Raw genomic sequence first — 20,639 nt, forward strand, 5'->3', positions numbered from 1 at the left:
GCCAAAATCAACAACTATTCATTAAAAAAAAAACATTAAGCAACCCCATAGGCCGCCAAAGCAGTGCCAGCCGAGGGGAGTGGTTCATCTCAATCATTAAAATTGTGGTCATCCTTGGGGTTAACAAGCAGACTAGGAACAGTCCAGCCATCAACAACATCATTAGGAACCTTGTCTTTATCTTTATCCTCTGCCCACAGTAGAGAGATAGCCAAGTTCAGGCAGTAAGGCCACTTACCAGAAGCAATAGGAGGAGCACCAGGAGGGGGAGCCACTAGACCCGGGGAGTAGCCAGAACCGCTTCAAGGCGAAGAAGCTGAGTGGCAATACTACCAACCACCATCGCCACCACTAGGAGAGTGGTGGTAGAGAGCCTAGGAGTATGATGTGTGTGAGCAGCGAGAAGAGGATTTGTGGCCCTTGGGCAGAGTATGGTCAAACAAGGCATTGGGAGGCACTTTGGCAATCATACAAGGCAGGTTATCCCAATCGTTGAGTAGCTCCTGAAGGTGGACCACCTCCAGAGCCACTTTTTTTAGCTTGGACCTGAATCTACATCATGACATTATATCAACATTGATATCAAGAAATTTGTGACTGAAAAGAAAAAAATTCTTATCCTTACATAAAGTAAACAAAATCTCCATCCTGAAGGTATGCTAGATCTGCGTAAATTTCCTAGGAACCCTGGGGGAATCACCCAACACAACCATATGCTAAGAAAAGGGTTCTGGCCTTAAAGGCTTAAAGAAATCATGTATCCACTGCCAATAATTTTGAACATGCCTACAAAACCAAAAAATATGCAAAAACAATTCCAGTTGCCCACAAAAAAGGACATTGAGGTTTAGGAACCCTAATATGCTTAAGCTACGACACAAGGGGAAGCCCTTGAAAAAGTAGGCACCAAGAAAAATGGGAAATCCATGGCTCAGAGATAGCACTCCGAATTGTATCAAAACACATCCTCCATTGATAAAGAGAAGAATGCAAATGCCATCATTGGTTGAGTGTATCCACCATGGGAAGATGAGGAGAGAGCCATTAATATCCTAAGCATGGCTTGTAACTAGTGAAGGGTGTTGTAGGATACCACTTCCAGTCCTTCCATCAAGGTTGAACAGACTAAATTCCCACCATGTGAATTAAATGATCTAGAATGGTAGAGAGTAGAAGATCAAAAGTATATCGATCTTGATGAGAAAGATGAAACTGGACTTGAATATCCTCCCAAGATTTGAGACTCATAGAGACCCTAGAAATGAGGTCTTTAGGAGTCCTGATGTCATGTTTGAAAAAATGCAGAGCACTAGCACCATTAGTCTTGGCTAGAGGAATGCCCTGAATGGAAAACAATAAGGACCACCAAAGGTTTTGTTGATTCAATGAAAGCCCATCATGAAACCCATCACTAGCCTAGTAAAGCCAAGACTTGATAGCTTCCCAAGCCTTCCATATGCTCTTGATAAAAAAAGAGCCTTGGATGTGAATAGGTTCCTACATGACAAGAAGGGTTTGAAAGCCAATCTCCTTCCATACAGGCATGTTGATAGGAAATCCAGAAGTGATGCAATGCCAAACCAACACTTTCCAAGCTTCATCACCAATGACAACACAAATAATCCAAGTTACATAGAGTGTGAGCCCTTTTTTCTGTGTGGAAAGAAGGCCAAGACCTCTAGACTCTTTGGGGAGACAACAAAAATCTCAAGCAACTCGATGAAAGCCATGGTGATCAGAACTAGATGCCCAAAGAAAGTCACAGAGTAAGCATTCCTTCCAACTTAAGGTAAGAGGCTTTGGAAGGAGTCCAACATGAGGAGTAATAAACATGAGTAGCCACCAGAACCTTTGAACAAATCTGGAATTTCCTTGCAAGAGAAAGGGGTTTAGTAAGCCAGTAGTCAAGCTTCTTTTAAATTTTCATGAGCACAACATTCCATAAGTCCACCAGTGAAGCTTGGAAAGAAAAGAGAATGCCCAAAAAGTGGAAAATCTCCCCATGACTAACCCATTTACACTCGAATTGAGCAAGCTAGTGTGGGGATGGAAGAAAAGATTACCTATAATAGAGCATCTTGTGCCATTGAATAGCCAAACCAAAAGCTTGACAAAAGGTGTCCAAGCATTGCAAGGCATTAGCAATGTTCTCCTCATCTTCCAAAAGAGTGAGGAAAGAATCATCATCAACAAAATGCCCATTGACAAACTGGGAAGAAGATTCAAGCAAGGAAATTCCACAAACCAAACTAGAGGAAACAGAGTGGGCTAGTAAGTAACAAAACTCTTCAGCAACAAGAACATACAAAGCCAGATCCAAAGGGAAACCCTACCTGATGGATCGAAAGAGCCTGAAGGCTTCAGATTGAGAATTGTTAATGGTAATATAAGCATAAGCATCTCCACTAACTAAAGAAAGTTAGGGCCGAACCCCAATGCCTGAAGCATAGCCAAAATAAAGGGACATTCAATGTGATCATAAGCTTTGGAAAAATCAATTTTTCAGAAACAAAGTTTACTGATTGGATTTGCGAGCCCATTCCATGCCTTCCCAAACATCAATGATGTTGTCAAGAATATACCTAGAGTTAATAAAGCTAGTTTTCTTTGGCCTCACAATTAAAGGAAGGAGATGACGAATCTTAAGAGATATCGCCTTAGCAATAATCTTGTATGACACATTCAACAAGGTGATGGGCCACCAATTACAGATATCCTCAAGGTCACTGGCTTTAGGTATGAATTTAATGTTTCCTTTGTTAATAATGGCTCTTAGGCTCTTAGTATGGTATGCTTCCAGATAGACTTTGTGCAAGTCTAGACCTATAGGCTCCTAGAGGTGTTTGTAAAATTCACAAGGGAACCCATCACACCCATGGACTTGTCATTTTCCATAGAAAAGATAGCCTCTTTGAGGTCCTTGATGGTGAGAAGTTGTTCACAGAAAGCTCGTTGCTCGACCACTCGGCAGTTTGGAGTAAAAAAAAATACACTTTATGAGAGCTTCCTCCCGAGCAACCAAACTTCCGTACGAAGCGAAAATATTTTCATAATGATGCACAAAAGTTTGCAGGATGTCAGGGAGATTGGAGAGAATAGTATTTCCCTATTTAATATTTTCAATCCCAACTTTGGTATGATAGGCTCTAAGAGCCTAGAAGAACTATTTAGAAGCATTATTTCCAACCTCCAACCAAAGGAGGTGAGCCTTGATTTGGGCCCCCTGAGCAACATAGTTATCCACAATCTATTTATCATAGCAAAACTTGGCAAGATGGATTTGTATGTCAGCATCAAATGGGTTAAGGGTAAGAGCTTCAAAAGCCTTCCTGAGGGCCTTGGTATTGGTTTCATAAGACCTTTTTCTGAAAACCGCTAACTGCCTCCCATAGATGCAAAGAAATCTAGAGGTTATGGTAATAGCATCACTTCACCATTGAATATAGCCAGATTGAGAGTGAGGACATGGCTCTAAATTCTAGAAATATAGGATGTGAGCAATAGTGGAAGAATGTGTTAGCACGGACATGTTGAGGAAAAATTGTGTTCTGACAGCTTGCTAGACAGCTGTTTGCCAAAAAATAGAAAAATAAATGGGATAGTGGTCTGACAACATCACATCTGATAGGGGAATGACAGGTAACTCTTGATCCTCAAAAAAGGCAAAAAAAGGTTGTGTAGTAACCATAGCACAATCGAGACATTTTAACATATACGGTCATAGCCATTTTGAAAATTAGACCAACTGTGCCAGACCCCACTCTGCTGGCGCCAGTTAGTAATGAGATCAAACAAACCCACTTTATTGCACATGTGGTACCACGCTTCCCTTATCCCAACTATCTAGCGAAAAGGAAAAATGTCTTCTTTGTTAGAACCTAGCTCAACCATATTAAATCACCACACATCACCCAAGTTGCAGGGGGCAAGTTGTCAACCATCGAGCACCATAGTTGAGATCTTTCCACATCATCATGGGAAGCATCAGCATTAACTATACCGAAAGAAAGATTATTGAGAGAAAGGATAATCCAAATAATTGTGTGTGTGGGGCCAGAACCATGCAAAATAATAATAGAATGAAGGTGAGGTGACAGGAGAGTAACTACACCACCTCTACCAGTTTCATGCTAAGACAAAAACATAATGTCGTCTAGCCAAATGACGCGACATGCAGAAGAAAGTATGAAACTAGAGATTTTAACCTCTTGCATATAGAGAAAATTTAAATTGCCAAGTCTATGATGGGTATCCCTGACATAGTACTTTCTCAAGAGGTCTGTGAGACCTCGTACATTCCATGGAAAAAAAATTCATGAAAACTCTTCCATATCTTCTTTGTCCTTGAGAAAGGAGAAACTATTTTGTAAAAAAATAGAAACTAGGGTGAAACTAGAAGGAAACTCTCCTAGAATGATAGCCTGTCGCTTCTCTACTTGTTTCTCAACACGTCTGGGAGGACTGCGAGAACACTACACATTTTGTGTCACAATGGAAGATGTGACAAACAAAGTGCAAACCACAACATGAGTGGTAGCCCTTGTAGCCACCTTGATCCCCTATGAAACAATAGGGTGTGAAATTTTATATTATTTTTAAAAACGTATGAATTTAGAAACTTAGAGATATGAGTATTTTGTAAATATTATTAATTTATACATATATTATATTAATTTTTGGCAATAATTTTTATCTCAAAACGTAAAATGAAAGGCATTAATATGACCAATCCTCATAAAAAGGTAAGATGACAGAAGGGGTGATGTCAATAATTTTTCAAGAAGCTGCTCTAGTAATAGTTCAATAACTTAGATTTTTTTTGTAAATTCAAAATCTAATTTCTAAAAACACATCTAGAACTTTGATCAAATAATTATTTAATAGAAATTATTAAGAGTTCTGAAAATATTTCAACAACTTATAAATTTTGATAAATCAAAATTAAAAATAAATCATTTTTAGAATTCAATATATTGATAATTTAATGTAAACTATTACAAACAAATTTGCTTTAATAATATTTCAAAAACATGTAAATTTTCCATCCCTGTTCACTTAGTTCATAAAATGGGGATTCAGTCTATTCGACCTTGGTGGCTTGATTGGAAGTGGTATCCTGCCACTCCATTTTCTAATTACAAGCCAAGTTTGGGATACAAATGGCTTTCGCCTCATCTTTCGATGGTGGATATGATAAACCAGAGATGGTATTTGCAATCTTCTCTTTCTCAATGGAGAAAACACTTTGATACCATTTGGAATGCTATAACTGAACCCAAGATTGCGCATTTTGCTTGGTGCCTGGCCTTCCAAGGTCTTCCCCTGGGGCCTCGGCTCAAACACATTAGGGTTCCTAATCCCAGATGCCCCTTTTGTGGACAACCAAAGTCTTTCTTGCATATTTTCTAGTTTTGTAAGCATGCTCAAAATTATTGGCACTAGATTCATGAAATTTTTAAGCCATTCAGGCCTAAGTTTTTTTCTTGGCACATGATCTTACTGGGTGACTCTCCCAGATTTCCTTAGAAGTTCGCCCAAATTTGGCATACCTTCAGGCTGGAAATTCTATTTTCTCTGTGAAAAGATAGGAATGTTGTTCTTTTCACACATAGTTTTTTGGATGTTAACATTGCTATGTACGCTAAGGCATGCATTTGTAATAATGTAATTATGCAGATTTAGGTGCAAGCTAAAAAAGTTGCCCTTGATGTAGCTAACCTACAGGAGCTGTTGAACCACTAGAGCAATGCTCCCTGCACTATTGCCAGAGTTCCTCCTGATGCCTCAACAGATACCTCAACGCTTCGTGGTCGTCGTCCTCAGCGCCACTCGCACACCCTGTGCTCCCAAGCTTCCTACCACCACTCTCCCAATGGTGGTGATGGCGAATGGAGGCATTGCTCAACTTCCCCATCTCGTGGTGGTTCTGGTTGGTCCTCGGCTCCTCCCCCTGGTACTCATCATGCGCATTCTAGGAAGTGGCCTCGCCTGGACCTAGCGATCTCTCCTCCATGGCCAGAGGTTAAAGATGCGAAGGCTGCCACTGTTACTATCGTTGCTGATGATGGCTGGACTATTCACAGCCCACCCCCCAATCATAAAGATGATTGGGATTTTCATGACAAAGATGATCCACCACCCTTGGCTGGCACTGCTTTGATACCCTGATGTTACTTTATATGTTTTTTATTTTTTTATGAATAGTTTTTGTTTCTAGCTGTGACTGTGTTTTTAGTCCGACTTCGACCATGTGAACTCATTCGCAGAGTGATCTTGTATCCCTCGATCCATTTTTTGTGAATTGTAATTTGAGTATTTTTTTTAATAGAAAAAAAATATTCATCAAAAAAAAATTTAAAATGTAAATTATAATTTGTATTTAAAAGCTTCAATTCAATGATATTATATCTGAAATAACTTTAAAAGTTCTTATATACAGAAACAAACAATTACCTTTCTTAAAAACTTATCAAAAGCATTAAGAAATATCGATCATTGAATGCCTTTAATATTCATTTTAAAAAGCCGTTTCACGTCTGATTCACCTGACTGTGACTACTATACTAATATAAGCATAGGTTTTTAACTAACTAGTAATTTCTAAATTGTCTCTTACGAAAAGTATGGGAAAACCCCAGCTTCTACCAATTCCCAATGTCCACTCTAAAGAGCATTAATCATAAACAGCCAAAAAAGGAAATAAAAGAAGCCGAACTATCTATTTTTATGACAAGCACCTGCATTTCAAAGCCAATTCGTTCAATTTGGCTTGATATTCCTCAATTACTGTGTCATCATTCTCATCCAGCCATTCCTCAACGGTATTCAATGCCTCCCTGATATCATCTGCAACGCTCGTCTCCATCGTTCCCCTGCTCTTGGCCTCTGTCACTCTACTTTTCATGTTGTAAATATAACATTCCAAAGTGTTTTTGGCCAAATGCTTCTTTGCCATATCTTCATCTTCTTTACGAAATATCTGTGCTTCAGCCACCATTCTATCAATCTCTTCCTTACCCAGTCTCTCACGCTCATTTATCACAGTTATTTGATTGTTTCTCCCTGATCCCACATCCCGGGCAGAGGCTGTGAGAATTCCCTCTGCATCCAATTCAAAGCAAACTCTTAAATCTGGCACCTCACACCGGGCGGGTGGAATCCCATCGAGGACAAATTCACCCAACAAATTGTTGTGTGCAACCAAAGCTCTCTCGCCTTCATATATTGAAATTTGTACATCTGTCTGGTTGTCAAGACGTGTGGTGACGGACGACTCTTTTCGAGCGGGAATGGGAGTATTGCGGGGTACTATTACTTCCATGACGCCATTCTGGACTTCAATTCCAAGACTCAGGGGAGTCACGTCCACCAACACCAAGTTTATGTTTTCCTTGTTCAGTGCAGCTGCCTGCAAAGCTGCACCATAAGCAACCGCCTCGTCTGGGTTTACACTTTTGCAGAGCTCCTTTCCCGCGAAGAACTGACTTAGCAATTCCTGCACCTTGGGTATGCGTGAAGAACCTCCTACTAACACAATGTCGTTTATTTGGTGTCTGCTCATCTTGGAGTCTTCCATGCATTGCTTCACCAATTGCATGCATTTATCAAACAGGTCAGCGTTAAGCTCCTCGAACTTGGCCCTCCTGATCTTTGTGTGGAAATCTTGCCCTTCATAGAGGCAATCTATGTCGATTACAGTCTCTATTGCCGAAGACAAACTTCTTTTTGCCCTCTCGCACTCTGAACGTAGTCTTCGAAGAGCTTTGGGACTTGTACATATATCCATTTTATATTTTTTGTTGAATAGCTGAACACAATAATTGAGCATCCTATTGTCAAAATCCTCACCTCCCAAATGTATGTGGCCTCCAACAGCTTTAACTTCAACCTTACCTCTTTCAACTGTAACAATAGACACGTCAAATGTACCTCCGCCAAGGTCAAAAACTAAAATGTTTCTTGTTCCTTGTACCACTGTGTCAAAGCCATAAGTTATTGCTGCAGCTGTGGGTTCATTTATGATATGCATGACATTAAGCCCTGCAATCTTACCCGCATCTTTAGTTGCTCGCTTCTGCGAATCATTAAAATAAGCAGGCACAGTAATGACAGCATTCTTTACATCATTGTGGAGGTATTGCTGGGCTGTCATCTTCATTTTCACCAGCACCATGGACGAGATTTCTTCAGCTGCAAATAATGTTTTCTCACGTTTATAAGTCACTTCAATCATAGGCTTGTCATTCTTCCCTGTAACAATGGTGAATGGCCACAATTGTTTGTCTGACTGCACAGAGGGATCATTGTATCTCCTTCCAATAAGTCTCTTTACATCAAAAACAGTGTTGGTGGGATTAGTTGACATCTGGAACTTGGCAGCATCTCCAACAAGTCTGTCATTATGGGTGAAAGCAACCATGGAGGGGGTTACTCTGTTACCCTGATCATTGGTGATAATTTCAACTCTGTCGTGCTGCCACACTCCAACACAGCTGTAAGTTGTCCCGAGATCGATACCAATAGCCTTATCTTTGCCCGCTCCGTCCATGGTAAATTCTGCAGGAGAATGTTGTTATTAATTCCAAAACTATTTACTTTTAGAACAGATTGCAACTGTCACTATGAGGGAGGCTTTGTCTTTGCCAGCACAAAGGGATTTTCTTTAACAGGCACCGAGGAGTTTCAATCAGTCAAATAATGTTCAGCCAAATGTATAGCAGTTTCAATGAGTCTATGTCAGTTAAAGAGGATGTCCTTAATCATTGATAATCACCTCGTTCATAATCGTATGATTTATTGTAGGGTTAGTAGTTTAAAACAGAACAAAACAGCAGATTCAAAAACAAGAAACTAAACTTGTAGCTAGTTATTCACTATTGGTAATTTTAATTATAAATATATAGATTAGTATAACTTCATCAAGATCTTATAATTATGCTAATACAAATGACAATGAACTAACAACAAACTAGATGTGACTGGCAACTAATTAAAACTTATTGCAAATGACGATAAACTAATACAATTGACAACAGACTAGATGTGACTTACAATTAATTGGAACTTATTGACAACTAACTCAAACACATCTACAATCTTATTTGATTCCTTTTCTAACTCTCTAACTGTTGGAGTTGTTCTGTCATGCCAGTAGTTTTGGAGAATTCACTTAATATGAGGTATGAACTGGTGTTCGAAGGAGTTGTAAAATTGATCAGTACTGGTGTTAAGATAGTGTCATCAAAATCTCAATCTTACCTTGGATGCATGCTCGAGTTCCTCTGTTTTGGAAGACATTTCCATTATAGAGCTTACTCAATATTTTTGCATATGTTTTTCTAGAGAATTTAGAGTCAAGATAGGAGGACATTTCTGTTATAGAGCTTCCACCATATTTTGTTATTTGTTTGTGTAATGTCCCCATTTTAGTAGTTGACCAAGTGTGTGTGTTAGCCTTGTTCTACATGGTCCCGAGGGCTAACGAAGGGTTTAATGGGATCCTGGAGTGTTTTGGCCTAGTCATTTTCAGTTTGGGCCAAAACGAAATTGATTTACTCATTCAGGCATACTTACTATTTTTAGTAAGTCGGCAAGACACAGTGCAGGTCAATTTTGGTGATTGAATTTGATACTCCTCAGTGAGAGCTTTCCGATGAGCTATCACTCGTATTATTCGGAGTTCGATTGCTAATACATTTTAATGCCTGAAATTTTATTAAAGTAACGTCTAATTTAATTGTAAAATATTAAAGTGTTACTTTAATATTTATTTTATGGGGATGTGTACCCAAGGGAGACATAAGGGGTATTTTAATATATGTTTTATATATTACACATCTTTTATCCCACATTGCCCATATGAGTTGAGCGGACCCTTGAAAATAGAATAAAAGGAAGTGTTTGTGGCTTCATTAGATAGGTTGAATATGAGAAGAAATTGGTGTGTGAGTTGCAGCTCCGTTCTTGGCATTTGAGGACATTTATCCTCTCTTGTAACATTCTAGACGTCATTCCCTTAGGGTTTGGCCTTTGGAATTCTTTGTTATCGACTTCATTATCAGGCAGTTTAGTTGCATTTCTAGCTACAGGCAGATTTAGTATTTTGCTCATATCTTCTTCACTACTTGTCCAACGCTTATGCTGCTTTGAGGGAATGATATTACGAAAGTAGTGGACTGATTGAAGGACAAAGTACTATAGCAACACTATTCATGCAGCAAGTTCGAAAGCATGAGCTAGAGTATTATGTCAATAATGCTTAAGTAATTAGTGAGTTGATAAATCTGCCATGTATTTGGTTTTATGAATTCTGAAAATAACATTTTATTGGCAGCAGTTCATTTCCACTTTGCATATTATTGTAGTTTCTTTCTTGTTTATGTTGTATGATACCAATTCCATGCACAAAACACAACAAACAAATAAACGTTTGATTTTCGGAGTTATAAGGGGTTTAAAACATTAAATGGAGAAATAAGAGATTGAATGCAAACTGTTTGACATAATTCTTTTCAGCAATTTAGTTTAGTTTTTTGGAACATTCAGGGGTGCCCATTACAGTTTGTCTAGAGAATTTAGAGTCAAGATAGGAGGATATTTATCTGCACTTGTTCCATATGTTGTTCAAGACCAGGTTTGGTAGAAGAATCACTATCAAGGCAAAGCCAATTTCAAAAAATTGTGTTAAAATTTATGTAGTTGGTCCAACTCTAATGTTTCCGTACAGCTGTTTAACTACAATTTTTGCTTAAATTTAGACAGTTGGTTTGTTCTCACCCAAAATTCGAATTATGAGACAAGGATAAACCAAAATCTTTACCTATAGACTATTATAGTGGAGCAGTTAAAATATAGGAACTGAAATTAAGCTCTAGAAAAAAGTAGGGGGCTTAAAATAAACAGCAATTAAGCTAAGCAGTTGTATGAGAACCTAAAAGAAAATAACGGTAGTTTTTTTCCTACTACACTTCAGAAGAAATTTCAGATGTTTGTCCTGATGAATGGGGTAATAATTTCCAGTTTGAGCCTTGTGATTTTGTGGAAAAAAGACTAGACACCTATTGCATTTGCAGAGCGAATTCATTTATTTCCAATCTTATGAAACCTTAAAATGATGTTAAGGGTAACTGTGATGGTTAAATGATGCAGGTGTAATGTTGGTTTGTCTCTAACAATGGAAATTGCTTTTTTCCTTTCAGATTTCACTTCTCTTGCACTATTTGGTCCTCATTCAGCGATTGCTAACAGCTCCAAGGGAAGGAGTCAAATTGCTATAGGTATTTGAAGATAGTGAGATGTCAAAGTAGAGCTCAAAGTATAGCAAAGAACAGTCTTCTCAAGTCTTATAAACATAGAATATAGAGTTCGAGGAATTTGGCATCTAGGGTGTTCCTAGAGAGCAAAACAAAGAGGTGGACAGCCTTGCAGCAGTTCGAGCGAAAATTTGAAAATTGTTCAAACTTTGATTCACAAGGAAAATGCTATAGTAAAAACCTTCTTCTATTCCCAGTCCTGTTTTTCCATCAGATTGCCCCATTAGCTTTCATAATCTTTTTGGTTGTCAGCTTGCATAATCTCTTTGGCTGCAATTATAGGGGAAATTTGGTATCCCTCTCGCTAGAACTAGTTTATACCATTCTGTGGCATTCGGTCTGAGTCCTCTGCAAGCAGCAGTAGAAGATTCAGTTTCAGGCATTGATGGTGCCTGGCAGCTATTTAATAGTTGTTTTCCCTGGTTTAGAGTGTAACCATTCTATTGAGTTTAAAAAGCAGATTAAACCACATCAAAGAGAAAAACTTAAATAAAAGAAAATGGAGATAGACACATAACACGGTGAATTATGTGGCTCACCACATCATCTTATAATTCCAAAGTAATTTTGTTCATGTAAAAAATGTGCTGAGTAAAAGGTCAGTGGATAATTAACATAGAAGCAAAAAGTCAGGAACCAAGAAGATGCAAAAAGATGTGGGCATTGGTTGATTAGTACCAAGAGATTGGAGATTGAAATTACAGACTGAAAACTGAGTCAAATTAATGGATGCCCTTAAATCCTCTTGAATTTCTTGTTGCTTGATTTAGTTTACAGCGTGAAAAGTTGAATCAGACTGATGATGCTCCAAATCATCTTTAGATTTGTTGTTGTTTGATTCAGGTTTTATTGATGTTTATTTCTTTTTAGACCAAAGAAGTTGTTGATTTAATGATCTAAAAGTTTGTTAATTTAGCCATGTGTTTTAAGTTTCAAACAAGATTCTGTTATTTCTTTTATTATTTTGATTTGTTTTGAAAGCGTAGAAAAGGTTTATTTGCAGTAAGGGCCTTAGTACAATTTGGTTCAGATTTTACAAGTAGTAGTATTAGTTTATGATGCTAAGCTTTATTTTCTCTTTAGACTCTTATTTGTGTATATTTTTAGATTAATTTTTATTAATATAATTCTGACAATAGTCTTTTATTGATATTTTTTTTTAAAATAGTTTAGTTGTAAAAGGAAAAGTGATTGTAGAAATTAAAAGGTTTAAAGATCTTTTAATAAAAGTTAATAAAAATAATGTAATTGAAAATTTCTTTATAATATATTTTCTATGTTTCTTTTATACTATTCAATTATTTTTATTTAAGCACATTTAATCTTAACTTTTACAATATAATACATTGTAAAAAGGTCGAGTTGTTGAATTTTACTTTTTACATTCTTAAGACCTAGGGGTAAACCATACAAAAGACAAAGATCTGTTATGCAAACCCACTTTCAAAATTAATCTTATTTTCAAATTAAAATAGCTTTTGAAGACAATACTCATTCAGGACACACTTTTCTTCTTTTCTAAATAGAAATTAGTTAATAATATTAATTGACATGTTTGTCTTCATGTAATGGAGTATACCATTATAAAGAAGTATGCATCCAAATTAAAAGGCATCTTTCAACTATTCTATCATACTTGCTCAATACACAAACAATGATATTTCTATGAGATTTAGATTTTGGACAATTTTAACAGATAAGAATGATGGCAAGCAAAATCAGTAAAAATGACTGAAATAAAAAATACTAATAGACTAAACAGATAGCTGGAAAATCTACAAAACAAAATTAAATCAGAAAATCTTTATACATTAGAAACAAATAAATTATAGAGTACCCACAAAATTAAATTGGAAAATCTTTATACATTAAAAAAAAAAAATGAATCTATAGCATACCCAACTTGCTAAGGAATTAAAAAGGTCAGCATTAAACTAAAACTAAACGCCAAATAAAATATGACTTAGAAAATCTTTATATTTATGAATAAAAAATACATTAGAAACGAATAAATTAATTTATAGCCTAAGGAGTTAAAAACCACAACACTAAACTTAGAACCATTCAGCTTTTCCCACATACGCCTATCACTGCTGAAAGAACTAAAAAAATAATGAGAGAGAAGAAAAATACCTTAATAACAGTGAGTGGCTGGCAGAATTCTGTGTAAGAGGCTTTCCTCAGCAATAAAAATGGTGACCCAAGTTCAGACTTTAAAGCCAAATGCAGTCTTAAGAACGAAGGTATTCGTGATTTAAAGGAAAAGATTTTTTTCCCCCTCAAGAGAATAATATCTTTATTTTAGTTTTTGCTTGGGGCATATTGAAGGCCAATACTTTTCTTTTTGTTTTCCTTTTGTTCTTATGCTCTCTTTTCTGTTCTATGTTACTGTGGGAATCATAGTGATTGATGCAAATAGGGAATTGGAGTCGAAAGATAATTACTTCTTTTTAGAACATAAATTTGTAAAGGCATTTACCATTTTAATATTTTCTTACGTAAAGTTTACTATTAATTTAAATAATTTAATAAGATTAAATATAAATATAGTAAAGAGATTAATGATTTTTTTTGAAATTATGTATATTCTAGAATTATAAATAAAGTTCATAATTGAATGTGATAAATAAAGGATTTTAGTTATGGGATAGAGATGTGTCAAATTTTGAATATCTTAAATTTCAAAAATTGTGATCTTTTCCTATCTATTCTTTGGGTAGAAATTTTCCATATTTATTACAAAGGATAAAATCTAGAGATTTGTTCAATTTTATGTTTACTAAATGTCAAGTACAACCTTGAAAATGGTCATTTGTAGTGTACAATTCTAGTTCATATTTTGTGTAACTTGCTTATGCTTTTTTGCCTTATAAACTATTTTATGTTAGAGACATTTCAAAATAGTTTTGGAGGATTATTGATTTCATAAGTGAACATGTTCTCTTAAGCCAACCCCTTGAAAACCTAGGTAAGTGATTGAAGGCCACAAGTCTAAGTTGGGGGGTAAGTGCACAAAGTTGTGGTGCCAAAAGGGGGGTATAAGTGGACACATTTTTCTGAAATCTGCAAATTTTGAACTTCAACAAGAATTTGAAGATAGTTACGCTCAAAATTTTCAGATAGCTCAAAATTTTCAGATATGACAAAAACAAAATTCGTAGTCCTTTGAATCTAGTTTCTAAACTACTAATTTTTTTCCAAAATGGTTTAGTTTTAGGTCCTCAAAAAAGGGGGCCACAAAAAGTGGTACTGTTTATTTCAAAAAAACATAACACAGTACAAACTGTGGCCCCCCTAAAATTTTAACTTTTTTTTTGAAATTCTTTAATCGCTCTGGTCAAAAGTTACTTAACACTATGTAGTTTATCCCAAATTTTTCGGGTAATTTTATAATGTGTATTTTTTTATTATGAATTTTTAACTAGACACATCCCAAAAACGTGAAATATCTGTGTGCTCCCCCTAGAAATAATTGAAAACTAATCTAAAATCAAAACTTTTTTTTTTCAAAGTGTGTAGAATGGAGTCTAGTTTCTAAAAAACTAAGTTGTTACAAAATTCGATGAACGAGCTAAAATCTATAGCCCAATTAGTATGTGGTGTTTTTTTGACAAAAAATGAACATAAATTCAAAAGAAATTATAGATGAAAGGCTTGAAATAGTTCAAATTAAAAATAAATTATATGGTTAGATAGCTAACACAGATACCTATAATGCTATGTAACCTGATCTTATCGATACCCAACCATAAGAAATCTTGAAGGGGAGCACAAAAGAAAAGACAATTATTTTTTGTATGTTTGCTGGAAAACACATCTCAAGCCTGTTCATCAAATCCAAACCTTTGGGTTGGATCTCCAAGGCAAAACCAAGCCTTAGGCTTGGATTTAATTAAGGTTTAAATAGCGCATGCGCCCTATAGCATGCACACGCTATTTAAACCTCAGTTCTAAATAGTGTGTGCGCGCTATAGTGCACACGCACTATAGTGCACACACACACTATAGTGCGCACGCTCTATTAAGATCTAAGTTGCAAAAGAGAACTAGGTGGGGGGGGCATAGGGGAATGGCTATGTGTGTGCATTAAAGAGATAGAGAGAAAGTAGGGGATAGGAGAGGGGAGAGAGAAAGTGAGAAAGAGTAGGGGTGGCAAAGAGAGTATAGGATGAGAGAGAGAGAGAGTAGGGGTGGCAAAGAGAGGAAGTGTGAGAGAGAGTAGGGGTGGAAAAGAGAGAGTGTGGGATGGGGGAAAGAGATTTAAAGTAGGGGATGGGAGAGAGAGGAAGTGTGAGAGAGAGTACAGGTTGGGAGAGAGATATTAAGAGTAGGGGATGGGGGAGAGAGAGAGTAGGCAATGGGAGACGGAGTGGGAGAGGAAGAACTTGAGAGAGAGGAGGATGGGAGTGCATGTGTGTGAAAGAGAGAGAGTATGGAATGGGAGAGGGGGAAGACAAAGTAGCTCAAGAGAGAGTAGGGGATGGAAGAGAGAGTAGGCGATGGGAGAGGGAGTGGGAGAGGGGGAGAGAGGGGGGAATAGAAATGTGTGTGTGTGTGTGTGTGTGTGTGTGTGTGTGTGTGTGAGAGAGAGAGAGAGAGAGAGAGAGAGAAAGAGAGAGAGTAGGGGATAAGAGAGAGTGTGAAAATTTAAGAAAGACTAGAGGGTAGCATAGAGAGAGAGAGAGTGGAGAGGGAGAGAGTGAGAGTGAGAGAGAGAGTAGGCAGTGGGAGAGGGAGAGCAAGTGAGAGAAAAAGTAGGGGATGGAAGAGGAGAGATGGGGGATGGGTCTGTGTGTGTGAAAGAGAGAGAGTCAAGAATGAGAGAGGGGAGAGAGAGATAGAGAGAGTAGGAAATGGTAGAGGGATGGGAGAGAGAGAGAGAGAGAGAGAGAGAGAGAGAGAGAGTAGGCGGTGGGAGAGGGAGTGGGAGGGAGAGAGAGAGGTGGAATGGAAGCATTTAAGAGAGATAGAGTAGGGGATGGGAGAGAGTAGGTAGTGGGACAAGGACTGTGAGAGAGAGAGAGGGGGGGCAATGGGAATGTGTATTTATTTATAAGAGAGATAGAGTAAAGGATGGGAGAGAGTGTGAGAGTTTGAGAGAAAGTAGTAGGGGATGGGAGAGAGAGTGAGAGTAAGGGATGGGAGAGAGAGAGAGAGAGTAGAGAGGAAGAAAGAGAACTTGAGAGAGATAGATAGTAGGTGGTAGGAGAGGGAGTGGGAGAGGGAGAGGGAGAGGGAGAGAAATAGGGGGGATGGGAGTGTGTGTGACAGATGTAGAGAGTAGGGGATGGGAGAGAAGAAGAAGAGTGGGGGGATAAGAGTGTGTGTATATATGAAAGTGAGAGAGTAGGGGATGGGAGAGATTGTGAAAGTGTGAAAGTAGGGGGTGGCAGAGAGAGAGTACAATGATGGGGGAGAGAAAGTAGGCGGTGGGAGAGAAAAAGAGAGAGGGGGGATGGGATTGTGTATGTAAGAGAGATAGAGCAGGGGATGGGAGAGAGTGTGAGAGTGTGAGAGTAGGGGGTGGCAGAGAGAGAGAGTATGACGATGGGGGAGAGAAAGTAGGCAGTGGGAGAGGGAAAGAGAGAGGGGGGATGGGGGTGTATGTGTAAGAGAGATAGAGTAGGGGATGGGAGAGAGTGAGAGTGTGAGAGAGTAGGGGATGGGAGAGGAGAGAGAGAGTAGGGGATGGGGGAGAGTGTGAGTGTGAGAGAGTAGGGGATGGGAGACGAGAGAGAGAGAGAGCAGGGGATGGGGGAGAGAAAGTAGGCGGTGGGAGAGAGAGTGGGAGAGGTAGAGAGAGCTTGTACAAGATGGGAGAGAGAGAGAGTAGAGAGGGAGAGAGAGAACTTGAGAGAGAGAGAGATAGTAGGTAGTAGTAGTGTGAGTGTGAGAGAGAGTAGGGGGTGGTAGAGAGAGTACGACTGTGGGAGAGAAAGTAGGTGGTGGGAGAGGGAGAGAGAGGGGGAATGGGAATGTGTGTAAGAGAGACAAAGTAGGGGATGGGAGAGAAGAGAGAGAGAGTAGGGGATGGGGGAGATAAATTAGGTGGTAGGAGAGGGAGAGGGAGAGAGATAGGGGGGATAAGAGTGTGTGTGAGAGATCTACAGAGCCGGGGATGGGAGAGGAGATGGGTTGAGAGAGGTAGAGAGAGTAGGTGGTGGGAGAGGGAGAGTGAGAGAGAGTAAAGGATGGGAGAGAGTAGGAAGAGAGAGAGGGAGGGGATGGGAGAGAGAGTAGGGAGGATAGAGAGTAGGGAGGATGGGGAGTGATGTGTTTTGAGATAGTGCATACGCACTATAGTGCATATGCGCTTTATAGTGCGTACGTGCTATAGTGCATACGCACTATCTCAAATCACTAAAAAATAGTCAAAAACCAACCTAGGGGCCCATTTCATCCATTTTTAACTTTTGGTCTATTATGCTCTTTATTATTCTGACAAAAAACACGGGTTTCAACATAGCAAACACTATTTCAACACTTTTGGAAGCTAGCAAACACCAAATTCAATCATTGGATACATGATTTGAAGAATTTTTGAATATTCATATAATAGAAAAGGTTAGTACAATCCATTTTAAATATTGTTTGTCAATATATAGATACAAATTTGATTATAATTTGATATGTTATGTAATATATAGTGAATTCATTGAAAATTGTATGTTTGAATGAAATGTTATTTTGAAATGGTTAGAAATTTTACAAGTCATTCGATATATATTGTGTATTCGTTCAAATAATTATAATTTTTATATGTAATTGAATAATTTGTAATTTACACATTTTAAGTAATTCAGATGTTTGAATAATTTGACATGTAAAAATCATCATCATGCCAAGGAAGAAACCAAAGATTCAAACAAATGCAAATAGGGAGAGGGATTTGACAATTAAAAGAGATAAAATGAAATTACTACGTGAAAAAAATAAATTGCAAAGCAATGATGAAGAATTAACTTTCGAAGAGGATCAAGAACCACCAGTACAAAGAAACAAGGAGGAAGAATTAGAAAGACAAAGAGAACAAATGAGATTGTTATGCTCAAGAAGACAATTGAATTGTGAAGCTACACCATCCTTCAATGTTGGAGTCATATCATGTGCTACACCATCTTCGAATGTTGGAGTCATATCATCCACTACACCATCTTCCAATGTTGAAGTCATATCATTCTCTCATGTTGAAGAGACACTAATTTATAGGTTCGACGATATACACACTCCATCATGTCATGTTGAAAGTACAACATCAACACATCAAGTAGGTGATATTCCATCTTTTACATCTTATTGCCAAGGCACATCATCTTCGGTTCAAGGTACACAATACACTCAACCTTATATTGATGTTCAAAATGTTGAGAGAATTGAAGAGATTAGAACACCTTCTAGAATTCATTTTAGAAAACTAAAATATTTGATTGATATTGATACTAACATTTTGAAATCAATGCCTGACAAGATTAGCAAGCGTACTTGTCAAAGAAAAGTTAATCATATGTGGAGATTATTTTTTGAAGAATTAACTATTACAGGTCAATGCCAATTATTTGTTGAAATGATGAGGAATTTGAAATTTAGGCCTGTCATGAAGATTCTTAGGCTAAGAACGATGGATGATTCAAATGAAAGAAATATTGTAAAGAATCTAATGAGTGCTTATGACAAAGTGGGTTCTAAATCATGCACCAAAGATAGTAATATCACAAGACAAGTACTCACATTGACAATAGTAAGTAGCCAAATGAAGAAAGCTCAACTCATGAGAAAGACAAGAAAAACATTAAAAATTGGTAGAGATATCTTAAGGAGAGCCATGCTAAGGTGTGAGAGATTAGAAGATCCAACAAAAAATGAGTTATGGACATTTAGTGGTAGACTACCGTGAAAGGATAAAGAAATTAGTGAAGCCTTGAAATCATTGATCGAAGATTTTTGAAAAAATAACACACATGTTTCTCCTAATCAAAGAGATGTTGTAAGAAGGAGGATTGGTAGCCGAAATCGCGAGCCACATGCGAAACATTTTTTGGACTCAACTCAGACACATTTTTATGCAAAATTTATTGGTATGTATCCTCAAATTCGAATAAGTCAAAGATTTTTTGAGATGGGTAAACCTTTTTATGTGAAAATAAATTACACACACACAACTTGTTGTTGTAGGATACATATTGAATTTTCTAACCATTTTGATGTTTTTAGGCACATATGCATAGTTTTGCATTCTCAGTTTGTTTTGCAGGATTGTGACATAAAAGAACCACCAAGATCTTCAAGAGAATTCATATCCAACATTTTATGTGAAATAGGGGACGGCCAACAATTTTACAAGACATCATGCTTGGATGGTGCGTGCTTATTTTGTGGTTCTTTGCAACTTTTATCAACTTGTCAACATATGGATAGTACAAATGCAATTGGAAATGAAATAATAGATTATGAAAAATTCAAGACAGTGACATATGCTCTAAAAGATGGGAAACATGGTAAAAGATGTGATCTAGTTATTGAAAAGATTCCAGTGTATGAGTTCATGAAGATTTTTTGTGAAAATATTATTTGCGAGTATGCAAGGATGCAAGGCATACCCATAGAGCTCAATGGTTGGATTTGCAATTTAAGTTGTGGAAGGATACGTTTTCATTGGATACCATTTTTTCGGTTGTAGATTTTGCAGAGAACTACACAATACAACCACAAAATGAGGTGCAAGCAAAGTATTATACATCTCAACAGGTTTCCATATTTGTTCACATAACATTCATGCATTCACCTACAAGTATAGAGGATGATAGGAAGATTTTGAGGGAGTACCATTTTTATATCAATGATGATCGATCACATTCTATGGAGTTTGTGCATGGTTGTTTTCAACTATTTTATGGAGATTTGGCTAACAGGGGCATATCATATCGTCAACACATTATTTGGTCAGACAATTGTGCATCTCAATTCAAGAATGCATGGATTTTCTATTGGTTGAGTAGGATGCATAGGTTGTGTAGAATTCAATATATGTGGAATTTCACAGAGGTTGGTCATGGTAAGGGAGAGCATGATAGTGTAGGCATATGCATTAAAAGAGCCTTGGCTCATGAAGAACTAAAGTACAAAGATGAAGCAATATTGATAGATGCAAAATACATCATCCAATGGTGTAACGCTACAATGGTTTCAGGTAAGGAAGTTGAGTCTATATTTCGTAGATGTTTTTGGTTGATAGATAATGCAAACATTGCACCATATTAGGATTGTTGCACACTAACAGGATCTAGTGAGTTCAACTCTTTTAGAAGCTCTGATGCAGGTTCATGGAGT

The 20,639-nt window shown here is 37.4% G+C and overlaps 1 protein-coding gene across 2 annotated transcripts; it reads right to left on the minus strand.

Moving 5' to 3' along the window:
• Positions 1-6,490: 6,490 nt before the first annotated feature.
• Positions 6,491-13,579, minus strand: LOC149532496 (heat shock cognate 70 kDa protein-like). Of its 2 annotated transcripts, XM_089806628.1 has the most exons (3): positions 13,446-13,556; positions 11,494-11,660; positions 6,491-8,556 (listed from the first exon to the last, which is right to left on the minus strand). In XM_089806628.1, the coding sequence occupies exons 2-3, from the start codon at positions 11,534-11,536 to the stop codon at positions 6,725-6,727; spliced, it is 1,875 nt and encodes a 624-aa protein (XP_089662754.1). In that variant the 5' UTR covers positions 11,537-11,660; positions 13,446-13,556; the 3' UTR covers positions 6,491-6,724. The 2 variants fall into 2 exon arrangements, with proteins under 2 accessions (XP_089662754.1, XP_089662755.1); XM_089806629.1 differs by lacking the exon at positions 11,494-11,660 and having other exon boundaries at positions 13,446-13,579.
• Positions 13,580-20,639: the final 7,060 nt, after the last annotated feature.

This window comes from Cupressus sempervirens, chromosome 10, assembly GCF_028749045.1.
Source record: "Cupressus sempervirens isolate cs-2001-9-10 chromosome 10, ASM2874904v1, whole genome shotgun sequence".
NCBI lineage: Eukaryota > Viridiplantae > Streptophyta > Pinopsida > Cupressales > Cupressaceae > Cupressus > Cupressus sempervirens.